Source organism: Cavia porcellus, unplaced genomic scaffold (assembly GCF_034190915.1).
Source record: "Cavia porcellus strain 051 isolate PalLab524CR breed Dunkin Hartley unplaced genomic scaffold, mCavPor4.1 scaffold_3, whole genome shotgun sequence".
NCBI classification, from domain to species: Eukaryota; Metazoa; Chordata; class Mammalia; order Rodentia; family Caviidae; genus Cavia; species Cavia porcellus.
Window position 1 is genome coordinate 96,887,454 of NW_026947486.1, and position 22,616 is coordinate 96,910,069.

General features: G+C 38.2%; 1 protein-coding gene across 1 annotated transcript in view; it reads right to left on the reverse strand.

Annotated features, from left to right (window-relative positions):
• The window catches only part of Gpc3 (glypican 3), a 410,090-nt gene that overhangs the window by 129,956 nt on the left and 257,518 nt on the right, over positions 1–22,616 (reverse strand). The window contains exons 4-5 of the mRNA XM_063246437.1: positions 13,722–13,855; positions 1,920–2,045 (exon numbers count right to left, since the gene is read on the reverse strand). Coding sequence (XP_063102507.1) covers positions 1,920–2,045; positions 13,722–13,855 — 260 coding nt within the window. The remainder of the gene's footprint in view (positions 1–1,919; positions 2,046–13,721; positions 13,856–22,616) is intronic.

The following is a 22,616-nucleotide window of genomic DNA, read 5'->3' on the forward strand; positions in this document are numbered from 1 at the left end:
TATGAGTTGCTGGGACAAGGAACACACAGTATTTCTCCAGAATGGAGTAGGCTGCATGAGAGTTGGGTTCACATTTGCTACAAGGAAGTCTGTCACCATGTGACTTCAGCGTCTCAACTAGGCTGGTATGCAAATTCATCTTCATTGCCCCATGTCACTAAAGTAGTTTTAGATGAGAAACGTCCTATTTTTGGGTATAAATTTCTTCTTGTGTTGGGAAGAGGAGACTTAGAGGAGAAAAGGAAGCTGGACAAAAGAGAAGTACGGTACAAAGTAGGGCCTTTACATTTATGGACTCACTTAACAGGCACAACAACACACACTAGATGCCCTTCTCTTACCAAGGAGGACCGTGAGACTTCCGAGGTCAAATGCTTCAGGCAAGGCCACGCACTGACAGTAGCAAAAGTGAGATACGCAAACCCCAGTATATCTGACTCCAGAGAGTTCCTATGTCCATGGCATTGCAGCGTGAAGAAATTTCATCCAGCATATAATGTCCTGGTACTGGAGCTCTCTAGAGTGTAGGCTCTTCAACGACACTAACTTGTCTTTTTCACCATATCCCTAGTACCTGGATCTGTGCTTAACACATAGTATCTCAAAACAAACACTGAAGTGTCAATGAATAAATAAGGAGAAAACACAAAGACTGTCAGAGTTGGAGGAGACCAAATCCAATCTCATTTTTTAAATGAAGAAACCAAGGCCTAGGGAAATCAAATCACTTGCATTAGGTTAAGAAACTAACTAATGAAAGATTAGGATGTCACTTTGAGGTCTTTTTTTGTATTCTCCTCCACACTGTACCATTATCTTCTACTAATCTTTTTTCACACATGTTCATCAACTCTATGCAGTTGCCTAAGCATTCTATTTTCTTGATGTAATTTTTTTTGGGGGGTACCAGAAATGGAACTCAGGACCTCGTGCTTGCCAGGTAGGCCCTGTGTCACTGAGCTCTTACCCTGAACCCTTAATGTAACTTCTTAATCACAAGTGATTCCTCACATACACAAGGCTCACATACCATTAGCTCAAAAATTGAAAACCCCACAAGAATGGGGAATTTTGTCTGTATTGTTCAGTTCAACATGCCTGGCACTTAGGGCTCAGTTAGTATTTGCTAAATAAATGCATGTAATTTCCTTGTCAGTGATGAGCAAAATTTTCACAGATGATCATAGCTAGCACAGATTATACTAACAAATCCTCAATCAAGTAATTCCGTAAAATTGTTCAGTGAAATGGTATTACTCTTTATCTTCCTTTTTAAACTCCATATTCTTCTGTAAAATGGGGGAAAATAAATAAAAGTTAACACATATAAAGCATTTACCATGATGCTTCTTAATACCTCGCTAACTCTAAATGTTGTTAGCACAAATATGATTTCCTCAAATGAAATTAAAGGCCCACAAATAAGTAGAATGCAAACACAAAAATAGATGCTTCATGCTTCACACTTTGTAACATGTTCCTGAATACATATTTTTTGTATGTTCAAAGCTTCTAAATTCTGTGAGAGCTATCAATTACACCATCTTTACCATAATTCACATTATACCATCTCACATTATACCACCTTTCACATCATACATGCTCACTTTTTTTTAAGGTACTGAGCACTGAGCCAGGGCCTTCACACCCCGATACAGTCCTAGCCCTTTTTAAAATTTTTAAATTTAGATAAGGTCTAGCTGATTCATTAAGTTGTCCATGCTGGATTTGAACATGCAGACTTCTGGCTTTAGCCATCTCAGCAATGGGGATTACAGGTGTGGACCGCCACACCAGGCTTTCACATATGTTTTGCATAGACTTTGTTGTGAAATTAACTGAGTTCGATAATTCACCTTTAGACAAATATATGATGACTATTCCTCAAATATTGCTATATTTAACTTTAAAATAGTTACCTCTCCACAAGTTCTTGTCCATTCCAGCACAGGGTGTCGTTTTCAGCCACAGGGCTATGGCTGCAGATGTAGCCAGGCAGAGCACTATAGAAGGTGATGAAAGATTTCAACTTCTGAATTAGTTCCCTGAAAGAAAACCAAACATCTGTGCGTAAGAGGCATGTAAACTCGGTATGAGAAAAGTTTAATTTCCTTATCAGCATGACAGAAAAAGGTTCTGCCAGGCTGATTAGAGCAATAAATGATTTTTAAAGACATTCTTAGCTATGAGGCTACAAATTAGTTTTTCTTTTAGAAAAAAATCAATAAAATGATACTGGGGGGAGAAGGCTGCCTGCCATGTAAGGTTCTGCACCTCTCAGGTGCAAATGATTTAATTCCAACATCCATTTTCTAACATGTTCAGCAGCTTCCATTTTTTGTTCAAATGATGTTACCTACATTCGCAAAGGTGCTGATTACAAGGTACACTGGCGCGCTACGTATCTTTTGGTTTCTGAGTGTAATTGAGTGCATTGATTGTAATTTACAATGCTATTACCCTAGAGATGGCCCCTTCCCATACAGGCACTGGCTAATGGTTGCAGATCCGAATCACAGGGTGCTCTATGAAATTTTTCTGATAATATAGTCAGAGAAACCCACATCTGCTAGAGGAGGAAGGATTCTTTGTTCTTTGTCGGTGTATTGTGGACCCTGTGAGGCAATGGGAAAGGAAAAGGGTCTAATTATTTTATGATTGCTGTTGTTTTTGTGCTGTTTATGAGAAGACAAGTGGGAGAGGGAACATGCTACATAGGAAAATATGTATAAACACATACATAAATATTTGCAACATTTCACACCCATTATGTACATGGACACACAGCTGTACATGTATACACAAAGGAGATACCACAGACTGAAGAGAAGTATGTTTCAATCAAATGCTTAAGTACCTATGTGATGGATGTCCAGTGGTAAATAAACAAAAATAAAATATGCTTTCCTTTCTAAGGCAACCTTCCGGATAGAAAATTAAAGTATTATTCACATCCAAGACTACCTTAAGTACACCCACAACTTTTGGAGATTCTGGTTAAGAGAATTTTCTGGCAGTGGCGTAAATCTTTAGAAACTATCTGCATCTTTATTCTTCTGATTTTCTCCTTTCTTCCTCCCCCCACTTTTTCCCTTGGACCACATCACTATTGGACATGTGCAGGATTCCAATAATGTCAATCAATATAAAGATTATATGCCATAACATGAGCTAAGACCAATACTATTCACAAGTTTTGAGTGACAAGTGAATCATAGGAGGAGAGGGAAGGGAAGAGAAGGGGAAGGGGATTCCAAACAAAATGCTGTAGTGTGTACATGTAACCACTCCCCAAGGTGACTGCAAATTGCATGAATTGCAAACACAGGTACTTATAAAATAAAACACAAAAACTGTCTCCAGGCTAAAAAGGGACTGACTTGATGTACAGGTCTTTGGAAGAGCCAGAGGCTTGACTTTCACACGGACATTTTGCAAGCACTAAGCCCAGAACTACTTTCTGAGGGTTGTGCCTAGATCTGGCAAAAAGGAAGACTAGGGGAAATGATCTCCTTGCACTTAATGCAATTTTGTATTTTTTTAAGCCACAAAACTATTCCTTTCTACCAATGACTTGAGAAAGAGCATGCTTAAGAGGGAATATGAGCTCTAGCTCTCAGCACGTGTTTATAAAAGCCCATTTCACAAGGAAGCCAGGGGGATGGACAGAACAACCCATGAAAGGTTACCACGACATATATTCCTCCTGATGCTTCCTGCCATGCCCATGCTAGCCTCAGAGCCTTCTCCTGGTGTCTCAGCACCATCAGTCTCCAAAGAGAAGCAGCTCAATACAGAGCTCTGAGAATAAAAGTCAGCATTATAGTTTCTCACAGAGAAAAAAGATGGGTTCAATTAATGGCTAATAGGAGAGATGCTCTGTTTTACAAGGTAATAATACAGTTCCCAAGAGTGGAAACTGAAAGACTAAAGGCCAGGCTGAGTAATTCTCCCTACTCCCTGAGGAAATGGAATGTGGCCATTAGTCTACTGGAACGGTGGCCTTCCTTTTAATGAAAGAGTTTCCCTTAGGTCTTCTCTTTCCTTCACACCCACTCTCACTAATACAGTACAGGGTGAGAAAAACTGAACCCACAGCAAGGCATTCCAAGTTGATTTCCCTAGAATTTGAAAAAAAAAGCATCCCAAATTTCTCCCTGCGTCTCAGCTCTTGCAATTTTCTTAGTTGATCATGAAGATCACTGACAAATTCAAGAGATCTCAATGAGGTTCGATCTGAATGCCAAGGAAATAAGGATTTGTAATAAACATAAGACTCTTCCCTGTCCCTCTTTTTCACTTTTCTGTGACAGGTTTTCCTTGTGTAATTCAGCCTGACCTTCATCTCATTAAGCCCAGGCCAGCCTTGAGGACAGAGGTCCTCCATCTTCCACATTCATGTGTCAACACATCTGGCCAGGCTTGCCACTTGAGTATGGAAGGACATTACCTGGAATGATCAAGGTATAAACATCCAAGGAAACCATGAAGAATGTGGAAAATGTAACATAGTCTGAGTTATCACATTCTAGAACTCAGGACGAGCCTCTGAATTATGATCCTGGTAACTTGGAGAATTAACAAAAGGTCATCCTACTTGGAAGAGTATTACTTACCTCCAAAGGATATATACGATGGACACATAAAACTGCAGTTTGAAAACTTACTTATGAATGAGTTATTTTGCATTTGGAACATAATTTTACTTCGCAACCATGTTATAATTATGGTTGGGTTCTCAAATCTGTGACAAATAGCAGCTAAGAGCACTAACTCTTGAGTTGAATCCAGCTGAGGTGCAATACCCAGATACCCCTCACTTATCCAGCAGTGAAATCTTAGGCCAATTCTAAACTTTTCTGAGGTTTAGTTTCTTTGTCAGTAACCGCAAGACAATGATTACACCAATCTTACAAGGTTGCTGTGATGATTAAATGAGACAATTGCATGTGTACTGCTCAGCAGAGATTCACAGGCAGCACCCACACAAATAAACACAGAATCATTTTCTCACAACAGCAGTCATGGGCAATGCTACCATTATTGAGCGTGTAGGACATGAATGAGAAATATAAATATGAGAACATATATATCATGTGAATATATATGAAAAATATATATTATATTCCAGATAAATCTATGCCTGCAGGATAATTTTAAAAATACAGCTGAGAGTGGTGGCACATGCCTACAATCTCAGCACTTGGGAGGCTGAGGCGGGAGGGTTGACAGGAAATCGAGACCAGCCCTGGTTACATGGTGAGTTCAAGGCCAGCCCGTATTACACAGTGAGAATCTGTCTCCAAAAAAATAAAAAAATAAAAATTTTTAAAATTCAAGTTTTGGATAATTTCATATAAATGAGGTTATTAAAATTTATCCTCTTTTGAGATAGGTATTAATAAATACAACTATTTCTTTTTCCAACAGATTTTCCCTAGTATACTTTTTTGAAGACTAGCTAGCTGAAATATACACACACACATTCTCTCTCTCTCTCTCTCTCTCTCTCTCTCTCTCTCTCTCTTTCTCTCTCACTCTCTCTCTCTCAGAAAAACAAGCTGGATACTGGGTTGAGTAACCCTCTTAACTAATACTATATAACAGTTGAGTGGTTTTTCTTTTTCTGAGCCTAGTAAGATGCTGGTGGTGATCTTCACAAAGATTTATGCTTAAGAATATAAGCATCAGATGTAAAGGGCCAAAAAGAAGTCAAGTTTAAAAAGACAGTCTTCAAAGAAATGCAAATCAAAACTACAGTGAGATATCACTTTAAGCTCACCAGGATGGTTATAATGAAAAAGACAGACTACAACAAGTGCTGGTAAGGATATGGAGAAAGTGGAACTCCTACACATTGCTGGGTGGGAATGCAACATGGTGCAGCTGTTGTGGAAAACAACATGGCAGTCCCTCATGAAATTAAGCACTGAGATACAAGATGACCCAGAAATCCCACTCCCAAGTATTTATACCTACAATAGGTAATGAGACAAGCACGTATTCATAGCAGCTCTATTAACAACAGCCAAAAGGTGAAGTAAGACAGATGACCACCCACTGATGAATAAATGAAATGTGGTACATACACACAGTTGGATAATATTCAGATTTTAAAAAAGGAAAGAAATAACAGCATGGATAAATGCTGAAAATGTTTCACTAAGTGAAAGAAGCCAGTCAAGAAAGACAAGGTATTATATTATTCCATTTATGTGAAATGCCTAGAATAGGCAAATCTGTCGAGACATAAAGGTAGAGTCACGGTTGCTTAGGGGTGGGAAAAATAATAGTATAGAAGAAATAGCTAAAGGGTACAAGACTTCTTGAGATGATAAAAATTTTCTTAAAATTGTAGTGGTGAATACCTTTAATTCCAGCTACAAGACAGGCCGAGGCAGGAAAATCATAAGTTTGAGGCCAATTGGATAATTTGGAAAAACCTTGTCTCAAAGGGGTGGTGATATATCTTAGTATTGCAAAAAATAGTCATGATGTTGGGTCATGCTGGGTCATGATGTTGGTTGTGTGAGAATATACTAAAATCAATTGAATTATACATTTTTAATGGATAAACTGTATTGTATGTGGCTTATATCTCAATAAAGCCATTAGCCTTACACTTACACAGGGTAAACACAGGGTACTGAACAGATGAGAAATACATCTCGGGGAAACAGAGGCTTGTCTGGGGTGTGGGGTTGTACCTTGGAAGAATGGAAGGAAACAGGAGAGCTGGGGAAAGCAGAGTTGGATGGACATAAACACAGAAGAGAGTGATCAGAAGAGAAAACTGTAAGCTGAGACCTCAGCACAACAGCTGTAAAGTGGTTAAAATCTATTTTTTTTTCTTTTTTTTTTTTATCGGTATCAGGGATCGAACTCACCACCACACACTTGCAAGGAAGGCGCTTATGCCGCTGAGCTAAATCCCCAGCCCCTAAAATCTACTTCTTCATCTTGATTTTCTTTTTTATTGTAAACCTACATGCTCACCATGGAGAATTTAAAAAATAAAGAAAGGTACAAAAAAAAAAAAAAAGAATATTCATAATCCCACCGACCAGGGTTAATCACTGTTACTTTGGGGTATGTTTTTCTCTAAACTTTTCTCTTGAATAAATTTGTACGTTTATTTCTCTGAATTATTTTCTTGACAGATTTGTTCACTGAGTTCTCTGCTTCTCAGTGCATGGTATCTCTATTACAAGCTCCTAGGATTAAGATGAATTTGATTAGAAAGGAATGTCACAGTAATGAGAGGGGTTGGGGGCACGGCACAGTGCTACAGGGATTATATAGCTTGTAGGAAGCCCTGGGTTAGATTCCCAGTATGGAGGAAGGGAAGGGGACTGGTTCTCAAGTAATTCCCACGCCTTTTGGGACAAAGCAATACCTTCCTCTGGAAAACAAAGAACAAGGCTCCAGCACAGCCAGGGAACTGTCCAAGACCTCAGAGTTACAGTGAAGGCAATTCCTTTATGCAAGACCTTCTGCACTACTATGGGAAAATAACCTTTGGTTTCCAAATGAAGTTTTTGACTCTTAAATCCAGACATACTGTTTTGGAGGGTAGAAAAATACCTTCTAAACTGTTGGAGAGTTAATGACCTTTTCAAAGTACAGCAACCTGTGATAATGTCCTTTGACACCATGGCTGCAGAGTGTGACAGGACCAAGTCTACTGAGCCCTTCCCTTGTCTCTTCCTGTCATTCCTTCCTAAACATGTGCCATCATGGGAATTATCTGATTTCTAACTTTTCTTAAATAAAGCTGGACATCCCCATGCTTACAATTTTCAAGAGAGATGAGTTGAGTATTCCTATTTATCTCTTTAACGAAAGATGTCCGAAATTAAATTAAGTGATTTATTAGTTATTCATGTATAACTCAGTCTAGATTATTTCTTTGTGCTAATAGCCTCTGACACACAACAAAAAACCTCCGTGAACTATGGCAGCCTGTTCAATTGTCCCTAGAAACTTTGCATAATCAGTTGCCTGAGATGGAAAAACAGTTTATTGAAGGGAATGTCTGAGTCCAATTCCACTTTATTCTAAAAATACACATGCCAAATACACTGACGTAAGAACGGGAACCTATGGCTCTCAGGAAGAACAAATCAACATTTGCTTACAGCACTCTGCTCAGGAGAAGGAGTCTCTCTACAGAGCCTTCCATTCAGTGTGGTGAATGTGGAACTAAAGGATAGGGCTCCTGTGCACGTGTGAGCCTTTTTGAAATGTTGTGGTTGGATGTGCACGATCTTCCCTGAAGGGCTTCCATCATCTTGGGAGAGAAGCATCCCCTTCTTTGGCTATGGGGGAAGGGAATGCCTCTGCTTTCTTGCAATGATTTGCTTGGGCAGGCATCAAAGCAGTGCTAATTGGAAACCACTGCAAGTAAAAGTAAGTCTTTCATCCTCTACTGCAGACCCTGAACTGTTAAAAAAAAATCATTAAGGATCTCTTTTTCTTCATGTAAAGTAATATGAGCTCATTATTTATTGAAAACACAGAAAAGTACATTAACTAAAACAACTAAAACTGGAATTATGAGAGATCTTATCTAATTCTGCTGGAAGGAGATTTTGACATTTTTAATTCCAAACTAGAAATTTCTACCATTCTGGAGACTAGTAGACTTTTTTCTCATCCTGTTTCCTTTGCCTGGAACACCTTTTCCTCATCCTCTGGGCTGAGCTCAAAACTTAAGTAGCCTTTCTTGACTCCCTCAGCAGAGTCTGTTAACCTCCTTATCTGTGATGTTACTATTCTTCTGTACACAGCTCTGTTTTGATACTCACCTTCAATGTATGAACTTACTCATTTGTATGTCTGTCTTCCTCCATAGATGAGGAGCTCCTCTACTCATCACGGCCTAGCCTTCATACACTGGACACACAGTGTGGACAGGTATTGAAAGAAGTAGAGTCCTGTTTGGAGCAGAATGACTTGTACCCGATACAAAACTCATTGATGCACTCAGCACGTATTTTGTTGTTTTGTTTAGAGGATGAAAGGAGCCACCAAGCTTACAAAGATGCCAACATATACCTACCCAAACTGGGGGTCTGAGAAGGGGTGTGAGTAAGTTCCGATTATGAACCAGGAGGGGAGGTCAGCTTTTGTTTTCTTTTTAGGTTATTTCTAGTGCCAAGTTAGAGGGGAGGGAGAAAGACAGAACATGAAGGAAGCAGGGGGATGTACATGTAATTACATACATGTAATTTCACAAGGGTTTGGGAGGGGGCTGTGACTTTCTCACAGCTGGCAGCTGAGCCAGAAGCTTATAAAACCAGGATGAACACTTCACCTAAAGCTTTGGGGTTTCGAAAATGGAAAGTCATTATTTATGTATTCTACCAGACAGGATTTGGAATACAAAAATGACAAGGTGAAACAATATCACATGGGAAGTGGTGCAGGAGACAGGACAGTAAGGCAGAAAGAGATAAAAACCGAGCGCGCTGAAAATATTGGACAGGCAAGGAACTCTGAAGCTGTTTCGTTTCTGATTATACTACGTGAGGATCTTGTTAAACCTTCCCTGTTTTAAATCTGATGACAGACATTTTCAGTAGTGACCCCTTAAAGGAACCCGGAGTCACATACATAAATCACCAGTTGAATATAAAATTGCCTTTAAATTGAACTAAGCCATCTCTAAGATTAGTTGTGTGTTGCAAACTACCCAGTTGGGGGCAGACAAAACAAACAGATGAATTCTGAATGCTCCCCTAAGGAATCCAGCATTTCTTTGTATGTTTATATTTTAATAAAGCAAAGGGTTTTTCAACTCACAATCCGATTCAGAGAGCCCATTCACAGTCTCCATAGACTGAATGCTACAATAGGGTTTTTTTCCCCAATTATTATATTTTTTTCTGTTTCTTTTTTGGAGGTAGTACTGGGAATCAAACTCCTGACCTGGAGCGTGCCAAGCAGGCACTGTGCTGCTGAGGCATATCCCTGGCCTGATAATCATATTTTCAACCACTAGGATGGAGCATGGGCATGCGTGTGGGAGATGCTGGAGGCACACACAAAATTTTCTGAACAGTGAAAAATGCTGTGCAGAACATACTGAGAAATTGATAGAATTGCTAACACTGTCACAGGAACCCCTTCTAATAAGGTCAGAGGGTAGGGGCAGCACATTTAGCAAGAGGTCATTTTAACTCCCATTTGCCCCTCTCCCCAAGGGTTTACAGTGACCGAAGGAGCTAAATGAAGTCAGACCCTCTGCTGCTGCTTTGCTTGCTTCTGTCAGAGAATTTAGAAAGCAAGACTTGATCCCAGACTCTAATGCTTCACTATGAAAAAAAAAAATAATGAGAAACATCATGGGGCACGCTCAGGATCCCAACACTCAACTCCACTTACTCAAACCTTCTGGTTTTGTTAGTTCCTCTTGCTGTCTTTTCTTTTATTTGGCGATCAGCTCTAAGTTCAAAAATGAATCTTAAGCAAGAATAGTAATCTGGGTGCCCAGACAGAAACCCCTTTATCGATTCTTATATGGGATGGTAAGGTTGTAAAGAAGGGTCTTCCGCAGAGCCCGGGATGGAAGCTATGGCGGCAGGGCCTCAGGAAACCTCTTGCTTACAAATGTGTCTAAGCTGACACACTAATTTCTTACTTTTAAAAAATTTTTTATTTTAAGCTATAACTGATAATATAAAAACTGTACATGTTGACAGGATAATTTCAAAAAAGACTGGGTAAGTGTGTTTATTTTTGAAAAAGTTCCACATGCCGTTCTGTTACAAATTAACATAACTCATGAAGCCACTGTAATAATTCCCCTGGGTACAAGAATTGCTGTCTTTCACTTTAGGATGATGCCTGTGTACTTGGGACGTTTTCTTCCTTTAGCACTTACACACTTATTTTGGCATTATTTATATGTAAGTCTATTTTCCCACTAGAGTGACTGGGGGAGAAGAGGCTTCATCTTGGCACTTTCACTATTCCCCAGGCATTCTAGCACTAGTAAGTGTTTAACAACTTTCTGTTGAATAAACATATGAGGTATGATAAAAACACAGTGAATGACAAGTGATTTATTGGAGTAACAGACACCTCGCAATACCCCAATTCTAGCCTCCTTATCCCACCATTCATGCCTCTTTCCTGAAACAGTTCTGCAAGTCCTCTTCTATGAGTATCTTTAGTTGTGCTGTCCTGGCTGCCTCCACATCCTGAATGGACTCAAAACATTTACCTTTCGTGGTCATTCTGACTTTGGAAAAGAGCCCAAAGTGCCACAATTCACTACAGGTCTGGTGAATAAGTAAAGATAAAGATATCTGGTAAAGATACCCTGTAAGATTTTTGGAAGCCTCCTTTCTGTTGGATGGCGTTTTTTTTTTTTTAATCACATCTTGTAGAGACACTCATGAAATAGGACTTCCCGAACTGCTTCAGAACGTGGAAACGATGGGATAAATGTGTCTGTAGTGATGGGGAGTATTTAGAAGGGAGATAATGGAAATATCTTTCACTGTAATATATTTTAAATTTAGCCATCCACTGTATATTTTGATCACAACACAGATACATTCATTTCAGTCAAATATAGAAGGCGTTCCACTAGTTTAGGATCAATGCCTTACAGAGGCTGAGGTTAACTCCGCAGGTGGTTCAGGCCAAGGGTGAAAGCAATGGAGGAGAGAAGAGGTGGAAGCTAAACAGAACCTTGATGTATATTTTAATTATTTCTTCCCAGAGAGATTAAAAAATGCCCAAAGAACCCTTAAGATACAGAAAAGTGATTCTCAAACATTTTGATGTCAGGAGGCCTGCTGTGGTTTTAAAGTATATCCACAAATTCCTTGGTATTTGTCCCTTCAAGAGGTAGAACTCAACTTTGCTCCCCCTTGTGTAGAATCAACACCTCATAAAGACACTCAGGAAAGAGAACTTTCAGAACTGCTTCACAAAGTGGCAACAACCAAGGGATATGTGCATTTGAAATGAGGGAATTATTTTGAGGGAAGCTAATGGCAGTGTGCCTTTTCCATCGATTTTAATGCCAGAATTGATGGTGTGCCATTTCCAACACTAGTTCATTAAACAGCTTCCTCTTTGCTCTCTTTCATAGATTATTTATTCTAAGAAAGCCAACTCTCATGCTGTGAGGCCATTGATGAGGTCTGTGTGATGAGGAACTCAGGCCTCATTCCAACAAGAGCATTAACCTGCTAAATCTCTAAGGGAGCCAATTTGGAAGTGGATCTTCTAGCCTCAGTCAAAATTGTAACCCTGGCTAGGGATGCAGCTCAGTGGTGGAGCACTTGCCTAGCATCAGTGAGGTTCTGGACACAATTTTCATCACAACACAATACAACTAGACAAAAGCAAAGAAACAAATCAGAAAAAAAAAAAAACACTACAAGCCTGGGCAATATCGTGAATGAAATATGAAATTTCATTAGAATTCTAAGAAGTACCATCTAAGCCATAATACTTGCTTGTTGTTTTAAACAATTTTCTTGGGTTAACTGGGTTAATTTGTTATATGGCAATAGATAACGAATAAATCCCTTTCTTCTCATGAAATTTATTTTTGACCCCAAAAGCTTTAGTTTATATTGTATATATTTATCAATATTCACTGTTTTAGAAGTTAAAACTCAGAAAAAAGTCAACGTATTTTTTTAAAATTTAAAACTACAAATTATAGACCCATTACATGTTAATATGAGTAAAAATTTTATGAAAAAATTAACAAGAAACATTAACATTATTTTCATTTTTGTAGGATGTTTTTACTGTCTGGCTTGATCGGAGACAGGTTCTCCTACTGATTTCTATATTTTATCTGTTGAAATATGTTGTTTTGGTTTGAAGTATATGAACAAATTGTAGCTTCACACAGATATGTAATCTAGCAAAAGGAAGACCTAAGAGATACCCTGAAAGGGTCTCTGGGACTCCCAAGGGTCTTTAAATCACACTTTCAAAGGACTGCTCTTGGGACTCTAGAAATACACGAGATCGAAGTCAACAAAAGAAAAGAAGACTTTCTGAAATTCTTCCTTGGAGGAATCTCTGTTCTGTAGCATTACTGTTTTTTTTTCTCATTCTAAATTGTAACATACAGGACTGAAAATCATCATTTTAAAACCTCTGATAGTAAATTGAAAGGAGTGGAATAATTTAGTCCAAATCTGAAATGTTATTTAATTCATCTGTTAATTTTTCATTTATAGATCAATCTCTTCCAATCTCCTCAAAATTTTAATAGGAAGCAGAATTCAGGCCCAGCTCTTCTTGAGCCAGGGTTGGCAACAACTGTAATCCCTCTGAGTAAGGAATTCTCCTGGAATAGAACAAGAAAGGCAATACATGTGTCTAAATGGTGTGAGCCATTAGTGTATCCTGCTAGTTTTTTTCTAGAGAACTTAATCTTGGCTCAAGTTAATAATATGGAAAAGTCATAAACTGAGCCATGAAATTATGAGACCTAATTGTAAGCAGAAAATATTTTGTTTAACTAGAAAAGGTAAACTATTTACATACGGGAGGTTTACATATAAATATGCTTTGAATATAATCAATGTCTGTTTTTTAACACTGATACATGACAACATTTAATTAAGCATTCTACTTGAAAGACTAAATAGTACATACTTACACAACTTCAATCCAATAGTTTCTGACATTAAAAAACAATCTCTAACTGTATGCTGAAATACAGAACAAATGCCTCTCACCTTCTCCGGCTAGATAAAGTTTCTTCATGCTCTACATGAGCAACCTTTAATACTTTCTTGTCAATAAACAGATCTTCAGGATAATAAGCAGATCTATACTGGCGTTGTTGAGAATGGGCACATAACTTGCCAATCTGAAAGAAGAAATGAAATATAATTGCATGACACTTTCACAGATAAGATAGTAGAAGCAAATTCTGAAATGCACTTCAATACCTTCCCCCCAATTTCCTCCTAAAGAGCAGAACAAAACTATTGCTGCAGTCAAAAGAGATGATAAAGTTTTAAGGCAAATAACCACGGGTGGAGTACAGCCTAATCAAAGATTTACTAAGGTAAAATATACCGTTTTACGATAGTGAATTATACACTTGAGAGCACCCATGCTACTGATATCATTCAAAGGCACCTGGTGTTTACATGTATGAAGAAGTTCACAAAAGAGAATTGCAAAACTAACGAGGAACTTTCACATGAGTCAGGATATGTGGGAGGTACTATATGTCAAGTACCTGTCAGTAGAAAAAGCAATCTTCAATGCACAGAGGGCTCTGGATTCTTTAGCAAATTTTGTGATAAGACTTTAGCTAATATATTCTTTAAAAATGCCAGTGTGGTAACTCCTCTGGCTCTCCTAGTCACCCAAGGGAAGAAGGCAAGTCTATGATAGCTAGTTTCACCAGTAGGGAACCATGTATCACTCTCATTGAATTAAGAGTTATAAAAAATACAGGTGCTCAAGACAGTCAGTTAGCCTCTCTCCCTCCCACCTCCACTCTTTCTTTCCTACCAAACTTTTGTCATTCATTCGTTTGTTCAAAAAATTTTATTGAATACCTCCTTCTAAAGTTCACCTTTTAAATACACATTTAGAAATGATTCTTCCAAAAATTACATCAGAAAAAATTACATCAGCTCTTACTTAGCTCAATTCTGGTTTCCTTGGCTAAATTATTTGTAGATTTATTTTCTCACTTTCAGATGCAAGCCTCCATATAAAAATACGAATATTAACTTTCTTCCATGTCTTCCCCCCATGCCAGTAACTATGTTAAATATTATCACCTCCATTTATAGATGCAGAAGTTGAGGCTCAAGGAAGTTAAGAGACTTGCCTAAGACAGAGGCAGTGGAGTATCTCGCCTGCCATTGAACCTATTTGTTTGACTGCAAATCTTACACAAAACTGCCTTGTTGGTGGATGGTACTTGATTTCCATACCTTTACATTCTGATTTGAAAAAGATTTTTCAAACCAAACCAAAACAAAATAACCCTCCCACTCCTCAACAACATAACCAGCCAACACAGTCAAGTTTAACATATAGAGTTTAAACTTTTGGGAAAATATTAGAAATATCTTGTAAGGAGAAAGGCTATATCTTTGCCATTTTTGTAGCTTTACACCTTTCAAACCCCATTTTCCACACAGTTAGAGGTAAGCTGAAGTGACTTAAAGGAATCTCCCATCATCAGGATAAGCCATGGGTTCTGTGTGGTAATTTTAGCCTCTAAATTTCTCAAGATGGCTCTGATCACATTTATTTAGTTATAAAAGGCATTTAGTTTGTATATGTTTGAAAGGCTTCATATATAAATGCATTTTGTTGCTGTTCTGAGACAGTGTTGCTAAATTACCCAGGCTGGACTCGACTTTATGATTCTCCTACTTCAGCCTCCCTAGTAGCTGAGATTACAAGTATGTGCCTGGCTTAAATCAATTCTTCAATTAGAAAAAAATCTAAGATCAGCGGTAGACTCATTCCCTCTTATGTAAGACAGTATCATTTGATACTCAGACCAGCTAGTCTCAATCATTTATCCCAATGAGAAGGAAATAAGAGTTGCAGACACTTGAAAATATGCCATCTGGTCTTAGAATGTATGATACTGAATTTTTCCCATGCGTTTATGTAATGTTGTTTGACTTGGAATAATACTAACTTCACAGAAAGAGTCTCTGTTCTATGAATATGTCGTCCCTGGTAGATGCGTTAGTCCATGGGCTGCCAGCTGGACTGCACAGTTAAGCTCTGATCACGTTCAAAGTATATAATGCAGACGCAAACAACTGAGAACAGACTGTGCCCCATAAAATTATGTATATAGACATGCACATGTTTATAACACATATACTTTCCTGTACATGCTCAACTGCAGGTAAAATTTCAGAAAATAAAAGTTTTATTTTTGTTCCACAAATATCTTTATTATTCCATCAATATACATCAATGTGAGAGTTCATTTCACTAACACCAAGGTACTCTTAGCATATGCAGGTACATAGGACATATCCCTTCACCTATGTCTGTTCCAAATCCAGCATCAAAATAAAATCTTTCACGTATCTTTCACAGTAACTTGTCTACTTGTAACCCACAACTGTGAACTCTCCCTTCCCATTGAAAATCAGCCCTTTATGTCAGTGAATACTAATTGGGTCACAGCAAGACTGTAATGTATTTGTTTCACCACCCCCCTGCACCCCAATCTAAAGGAAAAGGGTGCAGCTGAAGCACAAGTAGGAAGGTTAAGAACAAATGCGAATGTAGCCAGTCTGTAGTCTGACCTTTCTTCCCAAGCCACCCAAGGTGGCATTAGCAAGCAGACTTCTCAAGGCTCTGTGTGGGGTAAGAGCCAGACAATGGTGTCCTGCCAGTACCCTCACTCCCTCATCTGAAACGCACCACATCTTATCAGACAGGCTGCATTTTCTTCCACAAATCTACCATGAAGCAAAGTCTTCTCATATACAAAGCATTTGTCAAATGTATCCCCCCTCCTTGGGCTCTTCTCCCTACATCTTTCACCTCCATGCTGTGTGAGCTAGAGGTGAATAGCATGAGCTTATTTTGAGAAGTGGACACTAAAAGAAAACATAATTTACAAAGAGATGCAGCATTCACATTAAAGAAGTCCTTTCAGCTTCACACTTGAGAAACATCAGGCTACGATGCGAGACCCGGGCATTAATTCTTCGAATCTACTTGCTAAAGAAGCCAGCTTCCCAAGTGGCATTTCAGAAATCAGTAGCCTGTCAGGAGTTCCAGGCTCTTAAACAAGAAGTGCAATTCAATTTCTTTTCACTAAGGAATGTACCTAGTCCAGAATGTTACTTTTAAATAGAGTTAGTTGGAGTGAATTTATTGGCTAGGTATCTCTATCAAAACATGTGCAATGTAAAAACTGTTTTTTCATGAACCATGATTTCTAAAGGTGACTTCATTTAGGTGCCATAACCAGTGGCAGGGAAAGCAAGTGTCCTGAAGTATTACAAATCCTGTAATTTAACAAGGCAGGGCCTCTGATTGTATTTTGATCACAAGCCACTCCGGTAACGTCCGCACCATCAGGATCTAGAGGCACTGCCTTTGTACAAACATGAAGCAAGTATACTTCTAGGGGCCAGCAAGGTATAGCGAAGAACCCAGCAGGGTGGACACCAGGAGATCTGACCTACAACCCCACTTCTTTTTTTAACTGACACACAACTGTACATATTCATGGGCTCCAGTGTGATATTTCAACAAATATATACAATGTGTAACTATCAAGTCAGGGTGATGGCACATCTATCACTGTAAATATTTATTTCTTTGTATTGGAAATACTGAAGTTTTCGTTAGCTATTTTGAAACAGATAAATTATTGTGAACTATTGTTACTATACTATGCTTAGGACACTAGACCTTATTCCTGTTGTTTTCTGTATTAGTTAACCAACCTCTTCCTATCTCCCTTCCTTGCAAACTTTCCCTAGCCACTGGCAACCACCACTCTACTTTCAATTTGCATGAATTAACTTTCTGGCTTCCCTATACAAAGGAGGTCATGGGGTACTTGTCTTTCTGTACCTGGCTTATTTCATTTAACATACACAGCCCCAGAAATACTTCACTTTAACCTGGTCATGACTTCATTCCATCATAACTCTAGCATGACACAAAGGAGGAGGATATGGTATTTGAACTGTCATAATTTATTTTAGGCTTCTTTGAAAAAAAAAAAGGTGAAAATTACCTTCATTGGGGAGTATGCTATTTCAAAAGGAAAAAATTATTTTCTTTACCCACTGGCTGGTTCATGATGGAAACATCTACAATGAAAGATTAACCAGAAAAAAACCCCATAAAAATGTGCTTAATGTAAGTTTCATGTGACATGGGAGCCTTCACAAATGAAGGTCCAAAGAAAGAAGGAAACCGGTGTGTTTTTATGCTAATTCTGATGAAGTGGATAAAGGTAAAATATGATTGGTCAAAAGTGCTATGATTTGATGCAACATATTGGAGTGAACACAGTAAATCCTGTTGGTTCACAGTCTTCTCTGTATCTCCAGTTATACGGTAAGTACTTTTCTCATGAATGTCTCAAGATGCACTTCTATTTACAATCTATTTCTGGGAAGAATGGGCAGGGGAAGGTTAGTGTGACCCTCTTGCACCTATTGCTTTTTCAAATGACATATTTTCAGCTGTGTGACCTGAACCAAATCATTACTAAAGATTTTCAAACTTTGGCCTGAAGCAGTTCACACCTTTACTCCACAATTGCTATGTCAAGAAATGCAAATACTTCATTATTTAAAAGTCAAGCCATATTCCTTGTAAGCCCCCTGTTTGTTGCTGGTTCTGGGTACTCTCAAGTGACCAAATTGCAGACTTGATCTTGGGGTAGCTGAGCTTTGGAGACAAGGCTTATATTGAAGTTTCTGAACAATATCAATATTCACTCATTGAACATAATATGCTACTTCAGCCTAGTGTTCCATAAGTACTTCTACATCTATTCTCTATGCAGTGAGTCCTGCAAAGAACCCCCATGAGATACACAGAGTAGGATTATTAACCCCATTTAGGAGACAATGAAACAAGTTCACAAATGTTGAGGAATTTAAGCAAAGTTTCAATATTAGCAAGTGGCAGGCTTGGGACTTGGACATTGGTGTGCTAACCCTAGGACCTGTGCTTTTTTTTGCTTTTAATGTTTTCTGCTGTGCCATGAACTTGTATCAATAGCACAAGACTCTGGGGTACCCTACGATTGGGTGTGGCTCAGTGTACAGTGATAATTGTGAAAAATAAGAAAAGCTAAATTTATTCAAGACCAATACAACAATGACACCTAGCTTTAACCTAGGCTTCAAGAAGCAATTTTAGTAGTTATATGCTAATAGAAGAATGATTTCAAATACTTCACCTGTGAGCTAAGAGTCACTTGTCAACCACGGGAAGCACTGGGTATCAGGTTCTCTGGGAGAAACGACTCCCCCAAAGGTTTCACTTGTTATTTGTTGCCTGTAAGATGTTCCTGGATTCTTGTTCTTGAATTCAGATTCTTGGGTGAACTCCAAAATCTTCTATAATTCTGACAATTTAATCCAGTCTCATATCTAACTGAACTGTACCCTTTGTAATTTTCCTCTAAATCAAGATTCCAGTTTAATCCCACAACCAAAAGTGTGCAACAGATTCAAGCCTTTATCAGTAGTAGCCTAAAAGGAATTAGAAGTGTGAGGTGAGCTTGCTGCTACTACATTAATGTGTAACGTTGGCCTTCTCCCACTTATAACTAATCCTAATGGACCTGCTTTGGTCTAGATAAATGAGATACTTTACATTTCTTTCTAAAGAAACATGTAAGAAGTGTATCTATGGCTCATAATAGCAGAAGGAAGAGGAGGGAAGTAGAAAACCAAGGAAAAGGAGTGAGAAAAGTATAAATAGAAGAGTTCTCATTATTGAGTCCATGACAGCTGAAGAGCCATGGACACATGACACAGTCCTTGGAAATTTGATTTTTTTTTTTTTGTCTTTTTCATTGTTTTTTTTTTTTTTTTTGGTCTTTTTCCTTTTTATCGGTATCAGGGATCGAACTCACAACTGCCTGCTTGCAAGGCAGGCGCTTATGCCGCTGAACTAAATCCCCAACTCCAATTTGACTGTTTTTGAAAGAGAAGATGGCAGTGCTCAGAGATCAGCACAATTCCCCTCTCTCAAGCTGCTTCTGAGGCAATCTAGATGGAAGGCTGTCTTGAGGACATTTTCAATTTTACTTATAGAATAACTTTACTGTGATCCCACAAAGTGCTTCCTAATAAATGTTGCTAAATATTTAGTAACTTAGTCATTGGTCACTGGTGGACTTATTAGAATCCTGAATGAAAAATAGAACTTCTTCTAGGGGTATGCAATTTCAATACCAACTATGGTCTTGTGGACTACTTTAGATGAATATTACAGTGGCATTTGTTTTGAGGTACTTTGGGCTGAATTGGGAATTCCAAAAGTTTCTAGTTAAAATAAAATAATGAACTTCATTCTCTCGAATCATCTATTGTGCCACTGTACAATTCTGTTTAATTAAATCTTAAAAGTTTAAAATAAAATACATATTGAAATTATGTGATGTACAACTTAAACTTTTTAATAGTAGTAACCATGCCCATTTAACAATTCTACAGGTATAATAAAAATGCTAATATATGTTAATGTTTAGTCTGTGGTTAATGTTTTGTCTTGTTAATTTCCCCAGGGCTTTTATTACTGATTTAAATCTGCCACACTACTCAACTGATTGCACTGCTTCCACAAACTGCATGGAAGCAGCTCAAATGAATACTGATTAACAGAAATGAACAAACATTTGGCAAAGCAAACCATTCTTATTATATGCTTGTAATCATTACATACATTTTCTTACAATGAGATGGGTATGGCAGGCGTTTTCCACTCATTTTTTCCTACAAAGAATATGCATATGAGCATCAAATTAATTTATAACCTTTACTTCAGGAAACACATCATTATTAATTAACTATTGATTGATCTAGATACAGAGCACAGAGGATAATGAACAGACTTGGTGACAAGGTAAGCGTTTTTTTCACCCCACGGACATTTTGCTGTGACTCATTATTAACTGCTTGACCATTAAAAATAAAAGCTCACTAATAATCTGTAATGTATTATGAATGAAGCTATTCTAAGAAATCAGGTGCCATTATTTGAACGTTTTATAAAAGTCAGCTCTTGAAATTGAAATCTAAAAGCAAAAAAAGCAACCAAAGTCCTGCAGATCTATCTGACGTTAAGCTGAAAGAACATGTTCCACTATTACGTAAAAACAGCACACAATTTAGAACCAGGAAACCTGGTGCTTGGTTATAGCTCATGCTCTTACCAATTTGATAACTCTAGACAAGTCATTTAACTTCTGTAAAATTCAGTTTCCAAATCAGTAAAATGGAGTTAATGCAGTGTAAAGTCTGCCATACCTGCCATATCAGGATCAAATAAAAACAGTGGTTGAAAGTGGTGTACCTCTTGCATCCACATAGAAATCCAACTAGCTCATTACGTACTTGAGAGAACTCAACCTGTGCAGCCTGCTTTTGTGTGTCAGAATAGTGGTGTAGCTGGTCAGGCATGTAGGTGGCTATAAATAATAACATCAAGAGGTGCTGTTTACCTAGGGGCTTTTGGAAGACTGTAAAAGGATTTGATGAGCCTGGCTCCTTACTCTGAAAGGGCACCACAAAGGGTTTGCCCATCTCTGACAGTAATGCAGTCTGGTCTGCTTTGCTCTGGGAAGGGAGAATGTCCTCTTCTGTTCTTCATAGCCAGACGTCTAGATAGGTTGTGCTTGCTTGATTTCTTGTGAGTTGCCCTGTGCCTCTAACCCATGTGCTTGTATCTGAATGCTGTGTGGATGGCAGGTAGGCTTTAAATAATCCTATAGAAGAACCTTGCTTTTTAGTAATTTATATCTACCACAAATGCAGTCTAAGAGTTAAAATTGAATCCTGTGTCTAAACCTTTTTAAGCAATATAAATTGCTCCTCAATACCAGGAGTCTATGGCATTAATGTGTGGGGTTAAAAAACTAGATTTGCCTTAACACAAAACCTAACTTTAATTTCTGGCACTTAGTAAACTCAATACTGAATTCAAACACTATTCCTTCATATCTACGCATCTCCTGCATGCTTTGTTAAGTAGAACCATCACTTTCTCAGTTGCTCAAGTCAGAAGAAACTAAAGGATTCCTAATGGTTTTTTCCATTCCCTCACTCCCCTGTATCCAAAGTCTTGGTTTTTGTGTCATATAAAGAGCTTTTAAACTTATATGTTTTTCATCATCCTTGGGCTTTGGGTGTTTCTCAAACTTCAATGTTCATATCAATCACCTGGGAATCTTACTAATGTAATCCATATTCAGTAGATCTGTGAGTAAGATCTGCAATGAGCAGCAAAGGCCTCATCCAGCAATTCTCAAAGCGTGGCCCTAAAGCAAGCATCATTACACTCATCTTGGCAATTTTAGAAATACAAATCTTGAGACTTCAAATTTAAACATACTAAACCAAAAGTCTTGGAAGTGTTGCACAGCCATCTAATTTGCATACACCCTCAGGTTGGAGAAAAAACAGCCTTTTAATGGATCTCTCCAGCTTCTATTTCAATCTCTTTATCCATTCTTTTTTGCTACCGTAGTGGGGGTGGAACCCAAGGCATCATGCCTGCTGCTAGGCAAGCTCTCTGCCACAGAGCTACGCCTCCAGACTTGTTTATTTATTTATTTACTGTCACTGTATTGCTCAGGCTGTCTTCAAACTTATGATCTACCCTGAGGCCTTAGCCTCTGTGGTAGCTGGAATTACGAATACGTGATACCATACCCAACTCTCCGGTCCATCTTTACAGTTCATTGAGAGCCTCTCAGGAATCCTAAAGTTAATGCTGTTTTATAAGAACACTAAGACTTTATTTGTCCTTTTCACTTTTGTTTTTCTCTTAAGTGTTCAAAGGAATTTTCTACAAGCAACATGACAAAATGACACCACTGCTCTGAAATACGAGGTGTGACTGAAAAATATGGTGAATATATAATTTAA